This window comes from Mauremys reevesii, linkage group 25 (assembly GCF_016161935.1).
Source record: "Mauremys reevesii isolate NIE-2019 linkage group 25, ASM1616193v1, whole genome shotgun sequence".
Classification (NCBI taxonomy): domain Eukaryota; kingdom Metazoa; phylum Chordata; order Testudines; family Geoemydidae; genus Mauremys; species Mauremys reevesii.
Window position 1 is genome coordinate 5271328 of NC_052647.1, and position 24029 is coordinate 5295356.

The 24029-nt window shown below is 59.2% G+C and overlaps 2 protein-coding genes across 2 annotated transcripts in view; both read left to right on the plus strand.

Moving 5' to 3' along the window:
- Positions 1–12113, plus strand: part of LOC120391424 (adhesion G protein-coupled receptor E5-like) — a 31380-nt gene extending 19267 nt beyond the window's left edge. The window contains 15 exon segments of the mRNA XM_039515103.1: positions 3284–3415; positions 4455–4504; positions 4914–5015; positions 5409–5580; positions 6166–6282; positions 6586–6818; positions 7072–7204; positions 7207–7235; positions 8219–8410; positions 8886–9106; positions 9495–9561; positions 9872–9963; positions 10365–10533; positions 11481–11570; positions 11991–12113. Of these exon segments, the coding sequence (XP_039371037.1) occupies positions 3284–3415; positions 4455–4504; positions 4914–5015; positions 5409–5580; positions 6166–6282; positions 6586–6818; positions 7072–7204; positions 7207–7235; positions 8219–8410; positions 8886–9106; positions 9495–9561; positions 9872–9963; positions 10365–10533; positions 11481–11570; positions 11991–11999 (1808 nt within the window). The 3' untranslated portion in view covers positions 12000–12113.
- Positions 1–12681, plus strand: part of LOC120391381 (adhesion G protein-coupled receptor E5-like) — a 73212-nt gene extending 60531 nt beyond the window's left edge. The window contains exon 18 of the mRNA XM_039515021.1: positions 12000–12681. Coding sequence (XP_039370955.1) covers positions 12000–12023 — 24 coding nt within the window. The 3' untranslated portion in view covers positions 12024–12681. The remainder of the gene's footprint in view (positions 1–11999) is intronic.
- The last annotated feature ends 11348 nt before the right edge of the window (positions 12682–24029 follow it).

A 24029-nucleotide genomic window follows, 5' to 3' on the forward strand; every position in this document is an offset into this window, starting at 1 on the left:
TCTCTGCGCCACACGTGGGCAAAGTGTCTGTTCTGATTCCCAACCTGTCTTACAAATTGGAAACTGAGCCCGGGGAGTGAAGTTCATCATGTCTCTTGCTGTGCTGCTTAATTCTACTGAGGCACGAGCGTAGGGCACTGGGGATGTCATTAGAAGCGGCAGCATCCCCCCAAACCTGCAGCTGCAATCAGAGCCCAAGATGCTCTTTCATAGCAGAGCTTGAGGTGGGGGAAGGTCAGGTCTTTGCAAAGCAAACTGGGCGGAGGACTCTGTGTTGGACAATCTTTAATACAGCTTGGGCTCAAAAAGCCCATTCGTTTCTGGAACCCCATTAAGTGAACCTTCAGCAGCTGGTATCACAAAGGAATCAGCTTGGGTCATCAGGAGGAATCAAACCCAGGACTTGTCTGCTGAAAGCCCACAGCTCAGCTGCTGGAGCTAAGGGAGTAACTCCATTAGCCAGTCATTGTAGCAGGCTGTTATCTACTTATGGGAACCAGCCGCTAGACCAAGACAAACTTGCTCTCTCCTTGTTCTGTGGTTCAGCGGCATTCGCTAGAGGCTGGCACATACAAGCCCCCTCACAGGCATGGCGTAGGTCTGTTGCCTTCCAAGAGGTTTAACAATGGAGCAAAAGTTGAATTTCCTGCCAAAGGAACAAGGGATTTTTTTCCAGCCCTGATGCATTCCCGGCCGTGAGCCAGGAGACACAAAGCGCCTCTCAGTGAGGGGAGCAGAGGGTAGAACCCGCATGGTGAGGCAGGGGAGACACATTCTTGACCTTTTATGGCGGAAGCAAGTTGAAAGAGACAGGTCTAGTGGGTCAGGTGTGAGACTCTGAAGACTTGGGTTCTAGTCCCAGCTCTGTTCCTGCTACGTCTCCTTGGGCAATTCCCTGCCTCAGTTTTCTCTCCCACCTCTTGTCCATTTAGACTAGAAGCTCTTTATGGCCGTGTGTGTGCAGCGCTCTGGGTGCTGCCTTTATGCAAATAACGACCGAGGGGAAGGGGCGTAGCGGGAAATAGGAAAACGCTGTCATGGGAAAGAGAGGGGGTGGAGTCTGGGAAAGAGCTGCTGGAACTCAGCCCAAGGGAAGGATCCGTGAGTGCTCTGGACTCTCCCTGCTGACTGACTTGTTTGCTGATGTCCAGGCGAAGGGGATTTTAGCCACAAGGATTTCTGTGAGAAGCAGAAGCGTTATGGATAAATATCGGGGAGAGCTTAGCTTTCTTCTATGGCTCTGTCCCTACTTCCTCAGGAAGGATCACTACCCATCTGTCCCCAGGGATGGTGAATGATAGGCCACTGCTGATCTGAACTCCACGGGGAGTCAGCAGAACAGCTCTGCATGCTGATCCAAGCCTGCAAACCGGCTGACCCTTCAATTGTTCGGGTGAATAAATGTCTGTGATTTTATTGGCAAACTGTTTGCTCTGAAAACTTGTCACTGATGTTGTACAATTTGTTGCCCATGGTCTTTCTCTGCTTCCTGATTGGACGGCTGAAATGTTGGGTTAATAAGCAGGCGAATGTTGAATTCCAGCACTTGTTCCTGGCTGGGATTTCCGGGAGAATCGGTCATGGCCATTTCTGCAGCAGCTCAACTGCTTCCCCCAACCCATGGGAATGATGGACGATGCACCTGTCGCCACCAACTCAGTGCTGCTGTATGTGAAATGGACACAAAGTGGGGACCAGAACCCTGTGGTGTAAATTGGTGCAGCACCACTGACTTCAAGGGTTTTCATCCCTTCTCTGCTTCTCCATCTCTCATTGCCCCAGACAGGACTGCAGGCTCCCCAGGGGCTGACCAGAATGAGTGTGTCTCCACATGTACAAGCCAGGTCCCTAGGTAGAAAACCCCACTCCCTGCAAGGGGTGAGTGACCCCGCTGCACCATGGAGCCCCGACATCCCCTGTGTATCCCCCTCTGCCCAGCAGCTGGCGCTACCCGCGTTGGCAGCCTGGCGGGTGCACGTCCCTCCAGTGTTTGGCTAGATCACGGCAGGGCTCTCTGTGCCCTGGCAGGGCGGGGCCCGTCTATCAGATCAGACTCTCCACCATGGTGAAAGGCCCCAGGAACCGGCAAGGGCAGTAAAGTCCCCTCCATTTGGGGCCGGATTGGTGACCCGCTGGGTGATTACTCGGCTGGGCCTATGCTGGGGGTCAGGCTGAGCTGGTCTCTTCTGGCTCTGGCTTCCACAGGCCGGATCGGCAGTGAGTGTCGAGCTGGCATCATCCGTCCGAGGGCTCGGTGGATTCACCCCACAGGGCCCTGGGCCTGGGGGTCACAGCAGGGTCCGGGAAAGGACGTTGGGCCGTTGCTCACTGCACGATGTTAGGAATAGGGGGATCCCCTGGATCCAGCTGGCTTCCAAACAACCCGTTTACCAGCCGTGCAGGGCCTGGCTGCATGTCGGGGTCTGTGGGCTTCTGGTTGTGCCCCGTGAGCACAACCAGAGAGCAAAGAAACTAGTTTAAAGGGACATCACCCAATTCCCCTGCACTCCCCTGGGTGCAGCCCACCCACCCTTCTCCTAGTGCTCCAGGGGAGGGGAGGGGCTGGGTGTATCCCGAACGCGGAGGGGACCCATTGGGCTGGGGTCTGTAATGCTGAGTGTGGCGCCCCCTTCTGGCAACTAGCTCCAGTTCAGCGCCCCCTTTCTTCTCTACCATTGCAGCTCCCGGAGTCGCGGCTGCCCCGTGTCTCGGCCGTCCGGCCAGGTCACGCTGTGATCCCCATTCTGGGGGAGCCTTTCAAAGCCAGACCCCTCTCTCCTCTGCCTGCTAGCGAAACCCTTCCTCCGGGCTCCCAGCCCCCCCTCGGGGCTTCCTAGCCCCCCTCGCCTCAGGCCCCCACCACTGGGCCCAGCCCTCGGGCTGTAGAGAAGCCCCACCTGTCCCCTCCCAGGCGAGCTTCCTTCTAGCCAGCGCCCTGCACGCAGCCTGAGTCACTTCCCCTTTGCAGCTTAACTGGCTGATCGGGCCCCCCCCCCTAACCCCACTCTGTCAGGGCTGGTGCAGGGAGGGGATCGCAGGGTCCTGGTCTGGAAAAGGTTGGGCCCCCGATCTGGGGGTGGGGGGGTCGGGCCGCAGGGATTGGGGCCCTGCACGTAGCAGGGAAGAAAGGAGAATAGAATGGGGGGAGGGTAGATGGAGCAGACAGACTGACCGACAGACCACGTCCCCTGCAATGGGGGGGGATGTCTCCATGGTCATTTTCCCCTCGTGAGCCCCCAGCCGTGCTGTGTGTGACACCCCCCCACACACTTTCTCCTCTCAGACATCGACGAGTGTAACAAGACCCCAGATATCTGCAGCCCCAACGTCACGTGTATCAACACCATCGGGAGCTACTGGTGTGAGTGCCGGGCCGGCTACGTCCCCTCCAACAGGAACACGACCCTGTGCCAAGGTGGGTCCTGCCGCGGGGGGCATGGAGGGGACACCTGGGGGGCTGGGCAGGGTCTGGGGTTACACAGGCAGAGGTCTTGCCTCAGGGGGCAGTGAGCTGGGAACTGGTCTGGGACAGTGCACCAGCCCCCTGCCCCCCATGGACGGGGTCCCTCTGGGTCTCAGCCCTGGCCAGGGAGGGCTCAGCCTCCAGGCCCTCACCTCCCCCAGCCCAGCCTGTCCGTCCACTGGGGTGTTTCCGGTTGTCTCAGAGCCACAGGCACCAGCGAGCCCAGGTCTGGCTCTGGGAGCGGAGCAGGGCCAGGCCGGGGAGGGGTGAGCAGGGCAGCCAGGGGCCGGGCATCTCCCCCCCCAGCAGTGCCTGTATTCCTGCTGCACGGCTGGATTCTCTGCCCTGGGAAGAGGCAGCAGGGGGCACAGTCTGTGCCTAGGGGCCACTAGGGGCTCCCTGCTGGATTCTCCTCCCCGCCCCCCAAACACACCCCAGAACCATCCACAGCTGGGGGGAGAGGGCTGAGGGGAGATACGGCTGGGATGATTCCACAGCCCCCGCCCCACCCCACTGCGGCTCAGTCCCCCCAGGACGGGGTTCGGGAGGGATCCTTTCACAGAGATCGGTTTGTGGGCAGAGGATGGGCAGATGGGGGCCAAGTGAGGCAATTTGCCCCAGGCCCTGCAGGGGCCCCCCGCGAGAATTTTTTGGGGCCCCGGAGCAGGGTCCTTCACTCGCTCCGGGGGCCCCGGAAAACTGCCTAAGTGCGCCGAAGACCCGTGGCGGGGGGTCCTTCCACCCTTGGACCCGCCGCCGAAGTGCCAGGTCTTCGACAGCAATTCCCCCCGCCACCGAAGACCCCAGCCCCCCTGAATCCTCTGGGCGGCCCTGGCTGAATGTGTGTGTGTAGCGGGGGAGGGTCACTGCTCCCCCTGCTGGAGGGAATGAGTCCTGCTCTCTGTGTCTGGCTCTGGTGCATGCACCTACCCAGCCAGACCCCGCATTTCCCCCTGCCCATCTCTCACTCCTCCTCCCTTTCCATCCCCAGAGCTCATCTGCCCCCTGCTGCTGGATGATGACAGCTCTGCCAGAACCAAGGTGAGTGGGGCACAGACACCGGGAGACCTGATTCCCCTTTAGGACCACGTTGCTTTTCACTGATCTCGCCCCACAAGGATTCTGGGGCCAAACTCGCCCCTGGGCAAAGAGCCAGTGGCCAGTCCCTGGAGCCCCTGTAGTCCAGCCACAGCCCAGGCCTTTGCCCCTGGGGTGAGTCTCACCCTCCAGGATCAGCAGCATCAGGCTGCTGCAACACACCTCAGCTTGCAACCGCCGTCCCCCACCATCCCTTGCAAATGCCGTGCACCCCCTGGGGGAGAGACGGGGCATTGCCCACGCTCCCTCTGGCGCCTGGCTTCTGAGCCGAGGGATCCTCTCGGGCTGGGGGGTTGTGGGCTGCAATTCTGTGATCTCTTTTCCTGAGCCAGGCCTGGGCCTTGTTTTGCAGAACCTCCTGGGCAGCTTCCAGGCACAGGTGGGAAGCCTCTGCCAGGTGATGCTGAAGGAGCTGAAGCAGATGAACTCTCAGAATGCCAAGGAAAAGCTGCAGGTGCCAAGCCAAAGTTCGGGGCCTTGCTGGGTTTGTTCTCGTAAGGGGGAGGAATCGCTGCTCCTACTCAGATCTAGTCCCAGGGCGATCTATAGAGATGAAGCGCCTGGAACAGGAGATAAATAAACAGTGTCACTGCCCAGAAATTCCCATGCCTGCCTCTCCAGTGGGCTCTGTGCCCAAGGAGCTGGCTCTCCTAGGTTCCTAGGCTAGACAGGACCATTGTGATCATCTAGTCTGACCTCCCAGGCAGCGATGTCAATGGCAGGAGAACTTGTCTTTCCTTTCAAGGGGATTGTGGGAAGGCAGTGGAGGACTAGCAATCTGGGAATGGGTGGCGCGGCAGGGGCTCAGGCACTGTGACACCAACACCCCCCACGTTTGCTTGGCCAGGGCTTCTTGGACATTCTGGAGAAGCAGATAAATCTGGTCGGGCAGCAAGGTGAGAACGTGGAGTGGAGACACCGGATCGCGACAGAGCTGATGGCCCTAGTGGAGAAGCTGCTGAGAACGCTGGCCCTGACCGTGCGTGATAGGATCAGCATCGCATCCCCCAGTGGCACAGGTCAGCACCTGGCCACGCGGCCCCAGTTGGGCTTTCATCACCCGCTGTCTACGCTCCCGCCCCACTCCCCACAGCGCCCCCTGCTGGGAGACGGGAGCTCCCCCCCACAGCCAGTGCTCCTGCCCTGTTCCCCACGGCGCCCCCTGCTGGGAGACGGGAGCTCCCTCCCACATCCCCGTGCTCCCTCCCTGCTCCCCACAGCGCCCTCTGCTGGGAGATGGGAGCTCCCCCCACAGCCCAGTGCTCCCGCCTCAGTCCCCACAGTGCTCCCTGCTGGGAGATGGGAGCTCCCCCCAACAGCCAGTGCTCCCGCCCTGCTCCCCACACTGCCCCCTGCTGGGAGAAGGGAGCTCCCCCCAACAGCCAGTGCTCCCGCCCTGCTCCCCACACTGCCCCCTGCTGGGAGAAGGGAGCTCCCCCTGACAGCCAGTGCTTTTGCCCCACTCCCCACAGCGCCCCCTCCTGGGAGAGGCTGGGACTGGAGTAGCTGGGAGTTCCCCCCACAGCCAGGAAAGCACCTTGCCTAGCTACAGGCGTCCTCTCCATGTTCTCTGGTGTGAGCCCTGGCTGGCATTGTGGTTGCAGAGCTGGGGCTGGCGGTCAGGCAGGCTGGGACCCAGAGCCAGGAGACCGTGACGCTGCAGCAGAGCAAGACACAGATGGAATTAAAGTGGGCCAGAGCCCCAGGACAGAAAAACGAAGGTATGTGGTCATCCCCTGTGCTGGGTGTGTATAGCGATGGGCACGGCCAGGGCATTGGGAGCAGCAGCACAGCGCCCCCTGGTGCCAGGCTGGGGTGTGTAGGGGGACAGGGCATGGTCAGGGCATTGGTGATGGCACCTACAGCAGCACAGCGCCCCCTAGCACCAGGCTGGGGTGTGTAGGGGGATGGGGTATGGCCAGGGCATTGGGGGTAGCACCCCCAGCAGCACAGCGCCCCCTGGCACCTGTCTGCCCCAGGGCCCCTTCTGCCCCCATTTCATCCATCTCCTCTGTCCCTCGCAGGCTTCACGCTGGCCGGGCTGCTGACATACCAGGGGATGAGCCCCATCCTGGATGGTGCTGGGCGGGTGGAGGCGCCCGAGTGGAATGAGATCGGCCGGACGGCGAAGTGGGCGCAGGAGCCGGGGCGGCCCAGCTACCGTGTGCTGTCTCCAGTGGTGTCGGCCTTCATCAGTGACCCAAACCCCCAGGCACTCGGCCTCTCCGTCAGCATCCGCTTCAGCCACCCAGTGCCGGTGAGCCCCTGGGCTGGGCATGGGGGGAGGAGAGCCTGGGCCACTGGGGGGCAGAACCTGGGCCCATCTCTAGTAACACTCTCCACCCTGGGCAACAGGTGAATCCACCTCCCACCCAGGGACAAACTGATGCTCTTTGCCCCCAGCCCAGCCCCTCGTACCCCCGACCTGCCTCTCACGGCCTGGGGACACCAGCTCCAGCCAGCCCCCACCCGCGCTCCTGCCCCCATGCACCAAGCGTCTCTGTGCCCAGGAGAACAAGACCAACCTGCGCCTCCTCTGCGCCTACTGGGAGCCTGGCAGCAGGCGCTGGGCCACCGACGGCTGCACCCTGCAGAAGTTGAACGCCACCATCACCCGCTGCCAGTGCAACCACCTGACCAGCTTCGCGTGCTCATGGCCTTCTACGAGCTGGAGGTAGGTGCAGCCCTCGCTGGGGCCTCGGGCTGGGCTGGTTCTGCTCATCCCCTCAATCCTCCCTGTGGAGCAGGAGTCACCCAGATTCCCCTGGAGTAAACCCATTCCCCACCGGCAGGCAGGGCCCTGGATCTGATCAGGAGCACAAGCAGCCCCCCCTCCCCACAGGGGACAGGCAGACTCCCAGGTAGCAAAAGAACAGGAGGGCTTGTGGCACCTTAGAGAGTAACAAATTTATTTGAGCATAAGCTTTGTGGGCTACAGCGACCAACATGCCTGGCTGGGAAGCTGTGGGGCAGCAGGGGCAGGGGGCTCACCCCATTGCATTGCAGGGCACGGAGCATCCCCATCCCGATCGCACAGAGGCAGGGAGGGGTTAAATGCCTCACTCAAGGAGACACAGGGAGGTGACACCAGAGCTGGGAACTGAACCCAGGAGTCCTGACCCCCAGCCCCCTCCTCTGACCCCTAGATCCCGCTCCCCTCCCAGAGCTGGTAGAACCCAGGAGTCCTGAGCTGCAGCACCGTAGCCACAAGCGCATCCGTCTGGTCTAAAAGCAGCTCGCTGCCGGGCTGGGGCTTCCTCCCGCCAGGTGGGGGCGCTCTGCTCTCTGCTACAGGGGAACAGCCCCGGCCCCTCGCACTGTCTGGCGCCCCCGTCCTGCAGGGATCGGTGCCAGGGACTCCCCCTTGGTGGGTGGTGACCCTAGAGTCCCCTCGGCTTCCCATGGCCCTGGGGCTGTGGGTCAGCCCCTCGTGGGGGAGGGGCAGGCTGGGCAGCATCAAATCCATCTGGGCGGCTGGACCAAACCAGACTCTGGTTCCCGCAGGCTGCCCGGTGTTGCCACTAGGGGTCTCTCCCAGCCGCGGCGCAGAGCGAGGCCGACAGGCTAGTCCGGCTGTACCCTAACGCCCGTCCTGGCTGCTGCCTTGGGGGGGGGGGACCCTGACTAACCCCCTCACCCCACCCACCCCCGGCACAGGACTGGACCCTGGACGTCATCACCAAGGTGGGGCTGGTGATCTCGCTGCTGTGCCTGCTGCTGGCCATCATCACCTTCCTCTTCTGCCGCGCCCTCAAGGGCCCCCGCACCACCATCCACCTGCACCTCTGCCTGGCGCTCTTCATCGCCTACACCGTCTTCCTCACCGGCACCTCCAGCACCGGCAACAGGGTCCCCGGCTCTCCCCACCCCCCCCCGCCGCGGGCCCCGCTCCCACCCCCCCCCCCCCCCCTCCAACCTCCCCTCCCGCCAGCCATGGGCCATGTTCCCCACAGCGCCCCCCTCCCCGGACCTCCTCTCCAGCCAGCCTCAGGCCCCACTCGCTGCAGCGCCCCCCGCTGGCAGCTCCTCCCCCCAGCCAGCCTTGGGCCCCACTCCCCACAGAGCCTTCTGCTGGCAGCTCCCCCCAGCCACTTTGGGCCCCGCTCCCTGCACAGGCTGGGGCTGGAGAACCAGGAGCTACCCCCACAGCCAGTGTTCCTGCCTTGCTCCCCACAGTTCCCCCAGTGTCTGGGGCTTCAGTACCTGGGAGCTCCCGCACAGCCAGTGCTCCTGCCCCGCTCCCCACTGCGCCCCCTGCTGCCAGGGGCTGGGGCTGGAGGAGCCGGGAGCCCGGCCCTGACGTCCCACGTCCCGTTGGCTGCAGGTGGTGTGCCGCGTGGTGGCCGGGCTCCTGCACTATTTCTTCCTGGCCGCCTTCTGCTGGATGTGCCTGGAGGGCGCCGAGCTCTACCTGCTAGTGGTTCAGGTCTTCACCCCCCACGGCCTCAGGCGCCGCTACATGTTCCTGCTGGGCTACGGCGTGCCGGCCCTCATCGTGGGCGTCTCGGCCGCCACCTACAGCGAGGGCTACGGCACGGCGCGCCAGTGAGTCACCGGCCCGGGGGGGGCCCAGTGCTCGCGGCCAGGGGCTCAAGGGGAACAGGGCCCCGTGCCCAGGCAGCACACGGGGGCAGGAGCGGCTCAGCCGGGCGGCCGCTGCCATCCGGGCCCACCAGGGGAGGGGAGGGTGGGACCCCATGGGGTGGGTGAGGCCAGCGTGAGGGAGGGGGGCACCTTCCTGCTGCTTGGGCCAGGGCCCCAGCCCAGGACACTTGAACAACACAGGGAAGCTCCCGGGCACCATGGGGCGGGGGGAGGGGAGGCTGGAAAGTCTCCATCCCCCACTCTGCCAGTGGGGAGGGACAGACCCCACCCTGCAGTGCCCCCTGCTGGCAGGTGAGTGACTGACCCGTGTCTGCCCCTCCCCCCACAGCTGCTGGCTCTCGCTGGAGAAGCAATTCATTTGGAGCTTCCTGGGGCCCGTCTGCATCATCATCTTGGTAAATCCTCCCCAGCCCAGCCCCTGCCAGCGCCTGGCCCCTGGCCGGCCCTGAGGGCCTGGCTGGCAGCTGCCCTCGCTTCTTTCCCCAGCCACCCAGCCCCCGCTCTGGGGCAGCTGGGCCCCTCGCTGCTTCCCCCACCCCAAGTCCCCATCCTCCAGGGGCCAAGCAGGGTCACTATGGGGAGTGGGGAACCCCTGGCCCAGGCAAGGGGCTGCCCCAGGGGCTGCACAGCTGGCAGATCCCATAGCCCCCACCCCCGGGACACAGCTGCCCCCCTCCCAACCTGCCTCTCCCCTGCCCCCGGCAGGTCAACGCCGTGATCTTCGTGGTCACTGTCTGGAAGCTGTCGCTGAAATTCGCTGACATCAACCCCAACATGAGCCAGCTGAAGAAGCTCAGGTAGCGGGCGCGGCCCCCGGGCAGCACAGACCCTGGCACTGCCCTGCTGCCCTCCGTCGGGGGAGGGGGAGCTGTGGGGGGGGATTAGAGTAGCAAGAAGTCATCCCCCCATGTGTGGGGGGAGGAAGCCACATATGAGTGACATTTTCCCCCACTGCCTACTGGCTGGGGGGCGGAGTCGGGGGAGGTGGGGCTGTGCGCAGGAGACGTCAGTCACATGCGGGGGGGGGTTTCAGACACCAGGGGTGGGGCCCTAGGAGAGAAGGGGCGGTGGGGCAAACTCTCAAGGGGTGGGGCCCTGAGGAGGGAGGGGAGGGGAGCTGAGGCTGAGGGGCCGGGCCCCAAGGGGGGAGGTGGGCCCTGGTGGAGGGCGGGGCCATGTGACTGGTTCCTCCCTGCAGGGTGCTCACCATCACGGCCATCGCCCAGCTCTGCGTCCTGGGCACCACCTGGATCTTCGGCATGTTCCAGTTCAACCAGCGCAGCCTGGTCGCCTCCTACATCTTCACCATCCTCAACAGCCTGCAGGGGCTCTTCATCTTCCTGCTGCACTGTCTGCTCAAGAAACAGGCCAGTCCCCCCCAGCCGGTGCTCAACCCCCGCCCCCCAGCACCCTCCCCAGGCACCCCCCCAGCCGGTGCTCAACCTCACCCCACAGCACCCCGGGCACCCCCACAGGCAGCCCGCATCTCCTGCCCCACCGCGCCCCACCCCTGCCCCACCCCCAGGCTCCTTCCACAGCTGGCACTCAACCCCTGCCCCACAGCCCCCCCACTGGGAGCTCCCCCTGTCACAGAGTGTGGGGGAGTCAGGGCCCCGCACCCCCCACTTCCTGCGATTCACCGTGACTCTCAGCCACCCAGTACAAGGGAAGGTTGATTAGCTGACAGGCTCGCAGGCCAAAACGGAGCTTGTAGGTACAGAGAACAGGACCCCTCAGGTCCATCTTGGGGGGCAGGGAGCTTAGACCCCAGCCCTGGGGCTCCCCCCATTTCCCCAGCCAGCTCCAAACTGAAACGCCCCAGCCCCTCCTCTGGCCTTTGTCTCTTTCCGGGCCAGGAGGTCACCTGATCTCTGTTCTCCAACACCTTCAGTTGGCACTTTGCAGGGGAGGGCCCAGGCCATCAGTTGCCAGGAGACAGGGTGTCGGCCATTCTCTGTGCAGACACCATCACACTGGCCCTCTCGGGCTCTGCACCAATCACACCCCCTTATCCCACCACCTAGAGACTTGGGAAATGCATAGGGGAAACTGAGGCACCCACACACTATTCAGAGAAAACATTAAGAACATTCCCACTTATCACACCCCCCACCAGCCAGCGCTCCTGCCCCACAGCGCCCCCCACTGGGAGCTCCCCCCAGTGCCCTCTGCTGGGAGGGGCTGGGGCTGGGGTAGCTGAGAGCTCCCCCCCTGCCCGGCCAGTTCTGGGCCCTTGTCTCCCTACAGCTGAGGCCCCACCCCCATGAGCTCCCCTGCACCGTGGGGTGACCAGCCCTCTCCTCTCTCCTGCCAGGTGAGGGACGAGTACCGCAGGTGGCTGAGCTGCGGCAGCTTCAAAGGACCGGCCAAGTACTCCAAGTTCTCCAGCTCGACCACCACGCGGGTAAAGGGGGGGGCCGGACCAGGCCAGGCTCCACAACAGCGCAGGAGCCTTCTGCCCTGCAGCCCTTCTACCCCCCACCCCCCTCCCCTCCTGCTCCAGCCCCCATGGCCAAACCCCACCCAGCAAGTGCTCACTGCCTCCTGCCTGTGTTGGGGGGCGGGTTTAGAAGAGAAACGAGGCAGAGCTGGGCTGAAAAGGAATTAGAAACCAGAGAGGGGCTGGGAGCCCTGGGGTCTGTCCCCAGCTCTGCAGGGGGAAGGGGGATCTAGGAGCCAGGACCCCTGGGTCTGCCCCAGTTTGGGGGGGGGTGGCTGAGAGCCAGGACCCCATTTGTCATTTTGACTCACCATGAGGCAGCCTGGGGGGAGGGGACAGTGGGGATCGAATCCTGCTCTAACCTCCCCCCCCCACTTGCAACAGGGGCTGTAGCCGTCGCAGGAGTCAGGGTTGTAGCTCTCTTGCGCTCATCCCATTTCTGGACACCGCAGCTTTGCACATGAGAAAAGCCCGTGAGCAGAGACCCACCACGCACCCGGCCCCCCATGCAGATGCTTCAACGGTTGCCCAGTAGAACCGTTACACTGCCCAGCCGCCCCCACCCGCTGGGCACTCACCAGCCCAGGCCTGCGCACTGCCAGCATCACCAGCAATAGCGACAGGCAGCAGGGCAGCCGCTCAGCTCCGACGCGACGTACTCTGGCCACAGGGGGCGCCTTTCCCTTCGGTACGAACGGGTCCCTGTCCCCGCCTGCGGTACGATGCTGGGCCAGGCTGAGCACAGGCAGTGGAGATGAATCCAACCAGCAGTGATGAACCCTCCCCCAGAGGACCCCGCCCCTCCCCCAGGGACTGCAGCATCAGCCACCGCCCTTGGCTTCGATGACGGTACAACACGGCCTGAGCTGAAGGAGGCAAGCGGCCCCAGCCTGCGGCGGCCCCCAGGGCTCAGCTGTCTGGGTCTCACTGGTGACACTTTTTTTTTAAAATGATCTTTTTAAAGTTATTAAAATATTGAGTTTTGTGACAAAAACAGCTGCTTCGAGGAGCCACATGTGTGGTGGCTGGAGAGAACCCAGGAGTCCTGACTCCCAGCCCCCACTGCTCTAACCCTCTAGATGACACGTTCTAAGGGCAGCTGGGCCCACGGTGATCCTCTGAGTCCAACTGAGACGATGCAGTTCTGGCGGGACCCAACTGAGAGTGCCAGTTCAGGACAAATCGCTTAAAACAGGGCAGTCACAGCCCAAGGCTGGGGTTTTTCCACCACTAAGGCAAACCAAACCAGCCAGACACAGAGGACTCTGGTCTCAGCCCACTAGCTAACCCCAAGTCACCCAAGCAATTCCCTTAGACACTCCAGTCTCCCAGTATCACCACCAGTGCCACTTGTCCTGGGGATGAATGGTTATGAAAACCAACACCCCAATAAAGGAAAAAGGCTCTCCTGATCCCAAAGAATCAAGCCCCAGACCCAGGTCAATATACACATCAGATCTTACCCACAAATCACGCTGTTGACAGTCCTTTAGAATCTAAAATCTAAAGGTTTATTCATAAAAGGAAAAAGATAGAGATGAGAGCTAGAATTGGTTAAATGGAATCAATTACATGCAGTAATGGCAAAGTTCTTAGTTCAGGCTTGTAGCCGTGATAGAATAACTGCAGGTTCAATCAAGTCTCTGGAGTACATCCCCCGCTGGGATGGGTCATTCAGTCCTTTGTGTAGAGCTTCCATTTGTAGCAGAGTCCCTCCAGAGGTAAGAAGCAGGTTTGAAGACAAGATGGAGATGAGGCATCAGCCTTTTATAGTTTTTTCCAGGTGTAAGAACCTCTTTGTTCTTACTGTGGAAAATTACAGCAAAATGGAGTCTGGAGTCACATGGGCAAGTCCCTGCATACTTGGCTGAGTTACAAGCCTTCTCTCCATGTATCTGCCTTCTCTCCATGGGTCAACTGTATAGCTAATGGGTCATCAAACAGGCTAGGCAGAGCTAACACCAACTTGTCTGGGATGTCTCCCAGAAGCACAGCACAAGTTTGAAATACAGACAGGATAGAGCCAATATTCATAACTTTAACTAAAAAATGACACATGCACACAGACAGCATAATCATAACCAGCAACCCAGAACCTGGTCTTAGACACCTTATATGACCCCCTGCATCTGACGAAGTGAGTATTCAGCCACGAAAGCTCACACTCCAAAACGTCTGTTAGTCTATAAGGTGCCACAGGACTCTTTGCTTTCTTTACATAAGATGTGTTGCCACTACAGGACCTTGGTTGCAACCATGTTTTATATGGTCCCAGATTATATCAATAATGTCACACCAACCAGCTGCAGACCAGGCCCCCGCCCTCCCTGGATTCACTCCTGCTCCATTGAGAGCAGAACGTCCTGGCTCCATTTGGAAAGGGCCAGGGCTGAGAATCCACCACACCCCGGGGAAGCTGTTCCAGGGTTAATTTACCCTCCCTCAGAGGTGAAAGTAAGCCAGTACGCCCTGGTACAGCGTAGCACAAGAGCCAGTTTGCTGTACTGGGGTGGCCCGGCCCCAGGCCCTTTAAATTGCCACCAGAGCAATTTAACTGCTGAAGCCCTTGGGTAGGGCTGCGGGGCTCTGAGGGCTATTTTAAAAATCTGGAGCTCCCGCTGCTTCTACCACCCTGGCCCTTTAAATAGCCACCTGAGCCCCACTCCCACTACTCCAGGGCTCCAGCAGCTCTTTAAAGGCTGGGGCGGTAGAAGCAGGGGAGCCCCAGGCCCCTTAAATAGCCCCTGGAGCCCAGGGGTAGCAGGGGGCTCCAGGGGCTATTTAAAGGGCCCAGGACTCCAGTTGTCTCTGCCGCCCTGATCCTTTAAATAGCTGCTAGAGCTCCGCCGCTTCCCCAGGTCTCCGGCGGCTATTTACAGGGCCAGGGCGGTAGAAGCAGGGAAGCCCCAGGCCCTTTAAATAGCCCCTGGAGCCCTGGGCTACTGCTGCTACCCGGGGGGGGGGGGGGAGAGGGGCGTGGCACTTACCTTACAGGGTGGGCTGGGGCTGGCTCTGACTTTCTCGGCCCTGCCCCTTCCACCCTAGGCCGCGCCCCTTCTGGGGGCCAGAGCCGGCTCCAGCATACCAGTAAGTCACTGGACTCATTTTCACCCCTGCCATCTCTGCCGATTTCCAGTGTGAGGGTCTCGCTTCCAGCCCTTTGGCTGCTAGACTGAAGAGCCCATGGTCACAGTCCCCATAGACTGACCGAGTCACCCGTTCCCCATGTCACAGACTCACAGATCGTGCCCACTCTTGGCCCCATGCAGTCCATGGGGGGTGCCCCTTTCAGTGAGACAGCCCTTTTCCCGGGGTTCCACCCTCCCTCGGAGTCAGGAGCCCCTCCATCTCCTGGAGCTGCACCTCCCTGAGCCTTAGCACGTCTGTCCCTCGCCATGGGCCCCTCAGGGACTCCACTGGCTCTGGACCCCCAGGGCCTCTGCCCCCAAAGGGGTTGACGCCACCCTGTTCTCTCGACTGGAGTGACTCTCTGCCAGCGTAAAACAGGAGGGTTTATTGAGCATCTGAACACAGCCTAGGAAACTCTCAGGGCCTCAGGCCTGGCCTCCCTCAGCACAGCACATCCAAGTCTCCCCTGCATCCCGGTGGGCTCCGCCTGCTCCCCCTCTCCAGCCCAGAGCCCCCTTCTTCCCATCTGGGCATCCGATATCCCGGCCCCAGGCCCCACCCAGTAGCGTAGCCAGATTCTAAGTGTAGGGAGAGCAAATATAAAAAGCCCCCGGCTCCTCCTCTGGCCATGTCCTCCAGCTCCTCCTCTGGCCATGCCCCCCCTGGCTCCTCCTCTGGCCACGCCCCCCGGCTCCTCCCATTCCCCCCCCCAGATTAAACCCGGGGCCTGGCTCAGGACTCCTGCGGGCTTCCCAGGGGTGCAGATACCCCCGTCCCCCCACGGTCCGGGGAGAGTCTTGCCCAGTGTGCTCTGCAGGTGTCCCCTTGCCGGGCTGCGCCGCCCGACCCCACCCATGGGGTCCCGTCCCCTCTGCCCCAGGCTCCTGCACCGTGCCAGGTCCCCCGTCCAGCCAGCGCAGCCAGCGCCCCTGCCCTGCGGGCCTGGCCCCGGGGAGCCCCTCGCCTGGACCCCCAGTGCAAGGCACCAAACCTCTGCTGCTCACCTTCCGTCCTGCGCCACCGCCTGTCCACAGCCTGCTCCTGGTGCTTGGTGTGCTCCACGCAGGGCTCGCCAGCCAGGCGGCCATAAAGGCGCAGGGGCCCTTTCGCCTCCCCGCGCCTCCCCCGGCCCGCCGCATTAGCAAGGGGCGGGGAGCGCTTGGCCTCTGAGCCCTGAGCCACTGCAGGAGATGTTGAGGCCACGCTGAGTGTGGGGCGCGATGGCCAAGGAGCCGGCCCCTTCGCTCCTCCAGCCGCGCCTACCGCCCCCCCCCATGGCTCCTCCAGCCGTGCAGCATTGGCCTGGCAGGCGCCGCTTTTTGAAAATGTGCTGAGGGGAAGCGGCTGCTTCCCCTGCACCCCGCTAGCTACACTCCTGGCCCCACCTCTGTCGATTATCTTCTCTCCAGGTAAACAGGGTTGCCTGGGCCTCCTCTCTTCTCCGCCTTCCTCTGGCTGGAATCAGCTGGTTAGATCACTGGGGTCCTCTCTTCGCAGCCCATTGTCCTCCCACTGGCCAGAACTGGCTGTGACTCCTGAGCTGGGTCTCCGGGTCAGCAGGTCACCAGTCGCTGGGGTGTCCCTCCTCCAGGCCATCGGCTGGGGTCCCAAGTTCCCTCTCCGGTCCGCTGTAACAACAAACTCCCTCTCCCCTCCCCTCGTTAAACCAGTAATACCCAGGGAAGCTGAGTCCCATGAAAAAAAACAAGAAAATCTCCCACTTCTCACACCCTGTCTCTTTGTTAATCCCATTGACAGGGCTGGCTCCAGGCACCAGCTAAAGAAGCAATACCAACGGGCGGCCAATACCAAGGGGCGGCTCTCCGGCTGCTATTGGGGCGGCACGTCCAGGTCTTCGGTGGCAGGTCCCTCAGTCCCTGTCAGAACGAAGGACCTGCTGCCGAATTGCCGCTGAAGAGTGGAGCGGCACGATCGCGCTGCCACAGCTTTTTTTTTTTTTTTCTGCTTGGGGCAGCAGAAAACCTGGAGCCGGCCCTGCCCATTGACCTCCTGGAGTCTGTCCTACAGGGCAGGTTTGTGAATCCTCACGGGCCTTCTGGCCTCTCTCCAATTTATCAGCATCTGTCTGGAAGTGGGGACACCAGAACTGGACACTAGTTAAGCGGCACTCAGACCAGTGCCAGATACAGAGTAAAATAACCTCCCTCCTCCTACCTGAGCTTCCCCTCTTCACGCATCCACTGCAAGTTATTTCATTCATAGCAATAGACAAACCCCCACACCACAATCTCATCTTTTTTTTTTACTAAAATCTCCTGATTTGGGGGCTCCTGATTTTGGGGTTTGTCTCATTTGATCTCCTGGCGCTGTTAATGATCAGCTCCCACCGAGAGCAGGGAGAGCCTGACCCACCTGGCCTGTAGGGGGAGCTGTTTGCTTGGTGACGTATAATATCTGGTTATTATCAAGCCTTGGTGATTATTTCCCATTAGCCCTGGCTGTTGCAGGCGCACCGAAGTGGTTCAGGCTGATGGTGCCAGGCTCTCGCTCACTCACTCCTTGTGTCTCGTTCTCTCACTCTGGGTGCAACTTCCTCAGCCGGTGCCGGCCTTATCAATGCTGCTATTTCCAGCCTGCCCCACTTGTGCCCCACTTTTCCCCACCCGTGGCACCCATTGGCGCCATGAGAAAGAGGAACTGGCCTGGGCCACTGCAGGGGTACGAGGGTTTGAGGGAACAGGTTGTACTTCTAGGTTAAGTACAATTGTATAAACACATGATGCCACAAATGCATTTGTGTGACGACAACCGTGTAAGCTGCTGTAGCTACAGCTGTGCAAACACAATCTGCTGCAAGTGCAACTGGACAACTGTCAAGGTCTAGTGCAACAACCACGTAACTACAACCTTACAGGCACAAGCGGCTGCAAGGGCAACTAGAACCAGGGAAGTACGCTACACCACAACTACAACTGGGTAATGCCGGCAAGGCAGGCACACAATGGTGCAGCTGTACAAATGATACACTACAGATGCAACAGCTCCACTACAACTGTACAAAAGCACAATGCTGCAAGTGCAATGGGACAATTGTGCAGCTAAAACCATACGAGCATGCAATGCTCCCAGTGTAACTGTAACTACCACTGTGCAACATGACACTGCAAGGAAAATTGCACAGCTGTAGGCTGGTCCGAAGGTAGTGGGTTATCTCAATTGATTGTTCACAGTCAGTTACAGATTGATCTACAATGCTCCCAGTGTAACTGTAACTACCACTGTGCAACATGACACTGCAAGGAAAATTGCACAGCTGTATACTATAAGTGCAACAATGCGAGCACCATATGCTGCAAATGCAATGGTGCAACTGCAAGCATGCAAGCACCTTTATGCTGAAAGTGCAATTGTACAACAACCCGACAAACTCACAAGCATAATGACAGGTTTCAGTGTAGCAGCCGTGTTAGTCTGTATCCGCAAAAAGAACGAGGAGTACTTGTGGCACCTTAGAGACTAACAAATTTATTTGAGCATAAGCTTTCGTGGGCTACAGCCCACTTCTTCGGATGCATGTAATGGAGCATGAATTGAGGATATATATATATATATATATATATATATATATATATATATACACATACAGAGAGCATGAAAAGGTGGGAGTTGTCTTACCAACTCTGAGAGGCCAATTAAGTAAGGAAAAAAACTTTTGAAGTGATAATCAAGATAGCCCAGTACAGACAGTTTGATAAGAGATGTGAGAATACTTAGAAGGGGAGATAGATCAATGTTTGTAATGGCTCAAGTATCAGAGGAGTAGCCGTGTTAGTCTGGTTCTGTAGAAGCAGCAAAGAATCCTGTGGCACCTTATAGACTAACAGACATTTTGCAGCATGAGCTTTCATGGGTGAATACCCACTTTGTCGGATGCAAGCAGTGGAAATTTCCAGGGGCAGGTGTATATATAAGCAAGCAAGAAGCAAGCTAGAGATAACGAGGTTAGATCAATCAGGGAGGATGAGGCCCTGTTCCAGCAGCTGAGGTGTGAAAACCAAGGGAGGAGAAACTGGTTCTGTAATTGGCAAGCCATTCCTAGTCTCTATTTAAACCGAAGGTGATTGTATCTAGTTTGCATATCAATTCCAGCTCAGCAGTTTCTCATTGGAGTCTGTTTTTGAAGCTTTTCTGTTGCAAAATTGCCACCCGCAGGTCTGTAATTGAATGACCAGAAAGGTTAAAGTGTTCTCCTACTGGTTTTTGAGTGTTATGATTCCTGATGTCAGACTTGTGTCCATTCATTCTTTTGCGTAGAGACTGTCCGGTTTGGCCAATGTACAGGGCAGAGGGACACTGCTGGCACATGATGGCATATATCACATTGGTAGATGTGCAGGTGAATGAGCCCCCTGATGGTATGGCTGATGTGATTAGGTCCTATGATGATGTCACTTGAATGTGGACAGAGTTGGCATCAGGCTTTATTGCAAGGGTAGATTCCTGGGTTAGTGTTTTTGTTCAGTGATGTGTGGTTGCTGGTGAGTATTTGCTTCAGGTTGGGGGGTTGTCTGTAAGCGAGGACAGGTCTGTCCCCCAAGATCTGGGAGAGTGAGGGATCATCTTTCAGGATAGGTTGTAGATCTTTGAGGATGTGCTGGAGAGGTTTTAGTTGGGTACTGAAGGTGACAGCTAATGGTGTTCTGTTATTTTCTTTGTTGGGCCTGTCTTGTAGGAGGTGACTTCTGGGTACTCGTCTGGCTCTGTCAATCTGTTTTTTCACTTCAGCAGGTGGGTACTGCAGTTGTAAGAACGCTTGATAGAGATCTTGTAGGTGTTTGTCTCTGTCTGAGGGGTTGGAGCAAATGCGGTTGTATCTTAGAGCTTGGCTGTAGACAATGGATCGTGCGGTGTGTCCTGGGTGGAAGCTGGAGGCATGTAGGTGAGTATAGCGGTCAGTAGGTTTCCGGTATAGGGTGGTACTTATGTGACCATCGCTTATTAGCACAGTAGTGTCCAGGAAATGGACCACTTGTGTGGATTGATCTAGGCTGAGGTTAATGGTGGGATAGAAATTATTGAAATCATGGTGGAATTCCTCAAGGGCTTCTTTTCCATGGGTCCAGATGATGAAGATGTCATCAATGTAGCGCAAGTAGAGGAGGGGTGTTAGGGGATGAGAGCTAAGGAAGCGTTGTTCTAAGTCAGCCATAAAAATGTTGGCATACTGTGGGGCCATGCGGGTACCCATAGCAGTGCTGCTGACTTGAAGGTATATATTGTCCTCAAATGTGAAATAGTTGTGGGTGAGGACAAAGTCACAAAGTTCAGCCACCAGGTTAGCTGTGACATTATCGGGGATAGTGTTCCTGATGGCTTGTAGTCCATCTTTGTGTGGAATATTGGTGTAGAGGGCTTCCACATCCATAGTGGCCAGGATGGTGTTTTCTGGAAGATCGCCGATGGATTGTAGTTTCCTCAGGAAGTCAGTGGTGTCTCGAAGATAGCTGGGAGTGCTGGTAGCATAGGGCCTGAGGAAAGAGTCCACATAGTCAGACAATCCTGATGTTAGGGTGCCAATGCTAGAGATGATGGGGTGTCCAGGATTTCCAGGTTTATGGATCTTGAGTAGCAAATAGAATACCCCTGGTTGAGGTTCTAGGCATGTGCCTGTACAGATCTGTTCCTGTGCTTTGTCAGGGAGTTTTTTTAGCAGATGGTGTAGTTTCTTTTGGTAATCCTCCGTGGGATCAGAGGATAATGGCCTGTAGAATGTGGTGTTAGAGAGCTGGGAATGGCTGAGCCATTACAAACATTGAATCTATCTCCCCTTGTAAGTATTCTCACACCTCTTATCAAACTGTCTGTACTGGGCTATCTTGATTATCACTTCAAAAGTTTGATTATCACTTCAAAAGTTTGATTATCACTTCAAAAGTTTTTTTCCTTACTTAATTGGCCTCTCCCACCTTTTCATGCTCTCTGTATGTGTATATATATCTCCTCAATCCATGTTCCATTCCATGCATCCGAAGAAGTGGGCTGTAGCCAGTGGTGAGCTCCAGCCGGTTCGCAGCGGTTCGCGTGAACCGGTTGTTAAATTTAGAAGCCTTTTTAGAACCGGTTGTTCCAGGACAACCGATTCTAAAAAGCTTTTAAATTTAACAAAGGCTCGGGCAGCTGTCTGCCCGGCCCCGGCCCCGGCCCCAGCTCACCTCCCCCTCTCCCCTGAACGCTCCGCCCTCCTTCTCCTCCCCTTCCCCTGCTTCCCGCGAATCAAATGTTCGCGGGAAGCCTGAAAAAAGGAGCAGGCAGGTAAGCCGGGCGTGTGGGGGAGGGGGCCGGACGGCTCCTCCTGGCCCTGGCCGAGTGCCCCAGCCCGGTCCCAGCCAAGCACCCCCGGCTTGGGCTGGTCCCGCCTGCGCGGCTCGGACCCGGCCCAGCTTGGGCACCGCGGCTGCGGCTCCGGCCCGGCCCGGGGAGTCGGGCCCCGCGGCTGCGGCTCGGCCCGTCCCGGTGCCGGCCCGCCCGGGAGTCGGGCCCGTGGCTGCAGCTCCGCCCGTCCCGTGCCGCCCGGCCTGGGAGTCGGGCCCGGCTGCGGCTCCGTCCCGGTGCTGGCCCGGCCTGGGAGTCGGGCCCGCGGCTGCGGCTCCGGTGCCGGCCCTGGTGTCAGCCCGGCCTGGGAGTCGGGCTCCGCGGCTGCGGCTCGGCCGGCCCGGTGTCGGCCTGGCCTGGGAGTCGGGCCCGCGGCTACGGCTCTGGCTACGGCCCGGTGCCGGCCCGGCCCGGGGAGTCTGGCCCCGCGGCTGCGGCTGCGGCTGCAGCTCTGGCTCCGGCCCCGGTGCCAGCCCGGCCTGGCCCAGGGAGTCGGCTCCCGCGGGTGTGACTACGGCTCCGGCCCCGGTGATGGCCCGGCCGGGCAGAGCGGCCCCGGCTCCGGCCCCGGGCAGTGTGGTAAGGGGGCAGGGGGCGGGTGTTCGGTGGGTTGTGGAGGGGTGGATAGGGGTCAGGGCGGTCAGAGGGAAGGGAACAGGGGGATTGAATGGGTGCAAGGGTCCTGGGGGGCAATCTGTAAGGAGCAGGGGTTGGATGAGGTGGTGGGGACAGTCAGGGACAGAGAGAAGGGGTGGTGGGAGGGGGCCGGGGTCCCAGGGGGCCATCAAGAATGAGAAGAGGGGTTGGATGGGGCTGCAAATGGCAGTCAGGGGACAGGGAAGGGCGTGGGTGGGTCAGGTGTCCAGGGGGGGTGTCAAAAAACATGGGGGGTTGGATGGGGCACGACCCCCCGGGGGGGGCACGACCCCCTCGTGAGGTGAGGAGGAGGGAACCGGTTGTTAATATTTTGGCAGCTCATCACTGGCTGTAGCCCACGAAAGCTTATGCTCAAATAAATTTGTTAGTCTCTAAGGTGCCACAAGTATAATGACAGCAGTGCAAGCACACCACACGGTAAGTGCAAGTGTGCAAACACAATATGCTACCAGTGCAACCACACTAGGCTCCAAGGGCGCTGTGCAACTATAGATGTGCAAGCACAATACACTGCAGCTGCCTAAGCCCATTGCTCTGCAGGAGATTCATTTGTGTCCAGCCCTTGTGCCCCGGCTGTGACTCTCAGCTGACCCACTAACAACACGCCAGCTGGTGTCCACACAACATCCTTTCCCACCTGCCTCGTCCTGGCTGCTGGAGTTTGTCCCAGTGCATTCTGGGAAACTCTGGGCTGCGATTGAGAATTACTTGCTCGCTTGGGTCCAGTCCCCCTCCCACAATGCGGATTTAAGTATTTCTACAGAGCAGAGCGGCTCCAAGAGGAGGGTGAGAACACCCCAGCTCTGAATATCCCATAAGGGGCTTGCTTGGGAGCCCTGTGCTGCATCTGGCACAGTGGAGATTAGAGCCTGGGTCTCCCACATCCTGGAAGAGGCTCTGACCAGTGGGATAAGTGGGGCACCCCCCATGATGCTTTGTGCAGGACCCAATTTGGGCTGGAAACTGACTGGGAGGCAGATGGCAAATGAACAGAGCCCAGTGGTTCGGATTTGAGAAGATCGCCTGGTTTGCAAGCTGTGCTGGTGATTCTCTGAGGGGCTGAGGTGTGACGACCACATGCAGCACCGAGGAGACACAAACCTCCACCTTCCTTTCATCTACAGCCGATGGGCGGCTGGATTTCTGGGTGTGGGTTTGTACAGCACTTAGCACCGTTTGTACGGCTCCCCCTCCCCCAAGGTCCAGACAGGTCCAGTGTGATCATCCCATCCCATCCGACCGCCTGCATAACGCAGACCCTAGGACGTCCCCGGCTTAATTCCTGTGGGAACTGGAGCAGATCTGGTAGAAAAACATCCAGCCTTGATTTAAAAATAGCCGGCGAGGGAGAATCCACCATGGCCCTTGGTAAGTTGCTCCAAGGCTCTGTTCCCCACACTGAAAAACGTGCCCCTTATTTCCAGTCTGAGTGTGTCCAGCTTCAACTTCCAGCTTTGCTAGACTGACGAGCACATGGTCAATATTTTGTTCCCCATGGAGGTACTTCTACACTGTGATTGAGTTTTCCCTTAACCTCTTTGTGGGGCTCAGGGAAGGGAGCAGGGTCCAGTGGTTAGACCAGAAGGGAGCTGGGAATCAGGACTCCTGGGTTCCATTCCCAGTGCTGGGAGGGGAGTGGGGTCTAGTGGTTAGGGCAGGAGGGGGCTGTGAGGCAGAACGACTAGACCCCACTCCTCCCCCAGAGCTGGTCCATGACTGGCGTTTCTACATGTACAGTATTAAAGAGAAGTAATCCGTGAAGTTACCTGGATCTGAACTGGCCCCATTTGAGTCTGTCAGGGACGCACTCTGGTGCCCTGTACGTTGAAACTGTCACAGCTGCCTGTAGTGATAAGGACTCAAACAACAGAGAAATCATGACTAACCCCCGGCCCATGTAGTGCAGATCTTCCCCCAGATAAAGCAAACACCAAATGTGCAGCACTGGCTAGTTTTGGCCTCTCGGCCTGGGCTGTCCCGTGCTGTGTTGTTGTTCACACGCTATGGAAGTGCAGGGTGGGGACTAGGCACCCAGTTTATTTAATAAAACAAACTCTTCCCTTCCATCCGCACCAAGGAGCAGACAGGGCTGGAGCCATCCCTGCATCTCGCCAAAGAGGAGGGGCTGGAGGGGGTTTCAGTTTGGGGCTGGCTGGGGATGGGAAGTGAGGGCAGACGGGGTGTTTGGCTCGCTGCCCCCCAGGATGGACCCAGCTGAGGGGTCCCGTTCTCTGTACCTACAAGCTCTGTTTTAGACCGTGTTCCTGTCATCTAATAAACCTCTGTGTTACTGGCTGCCTGAGA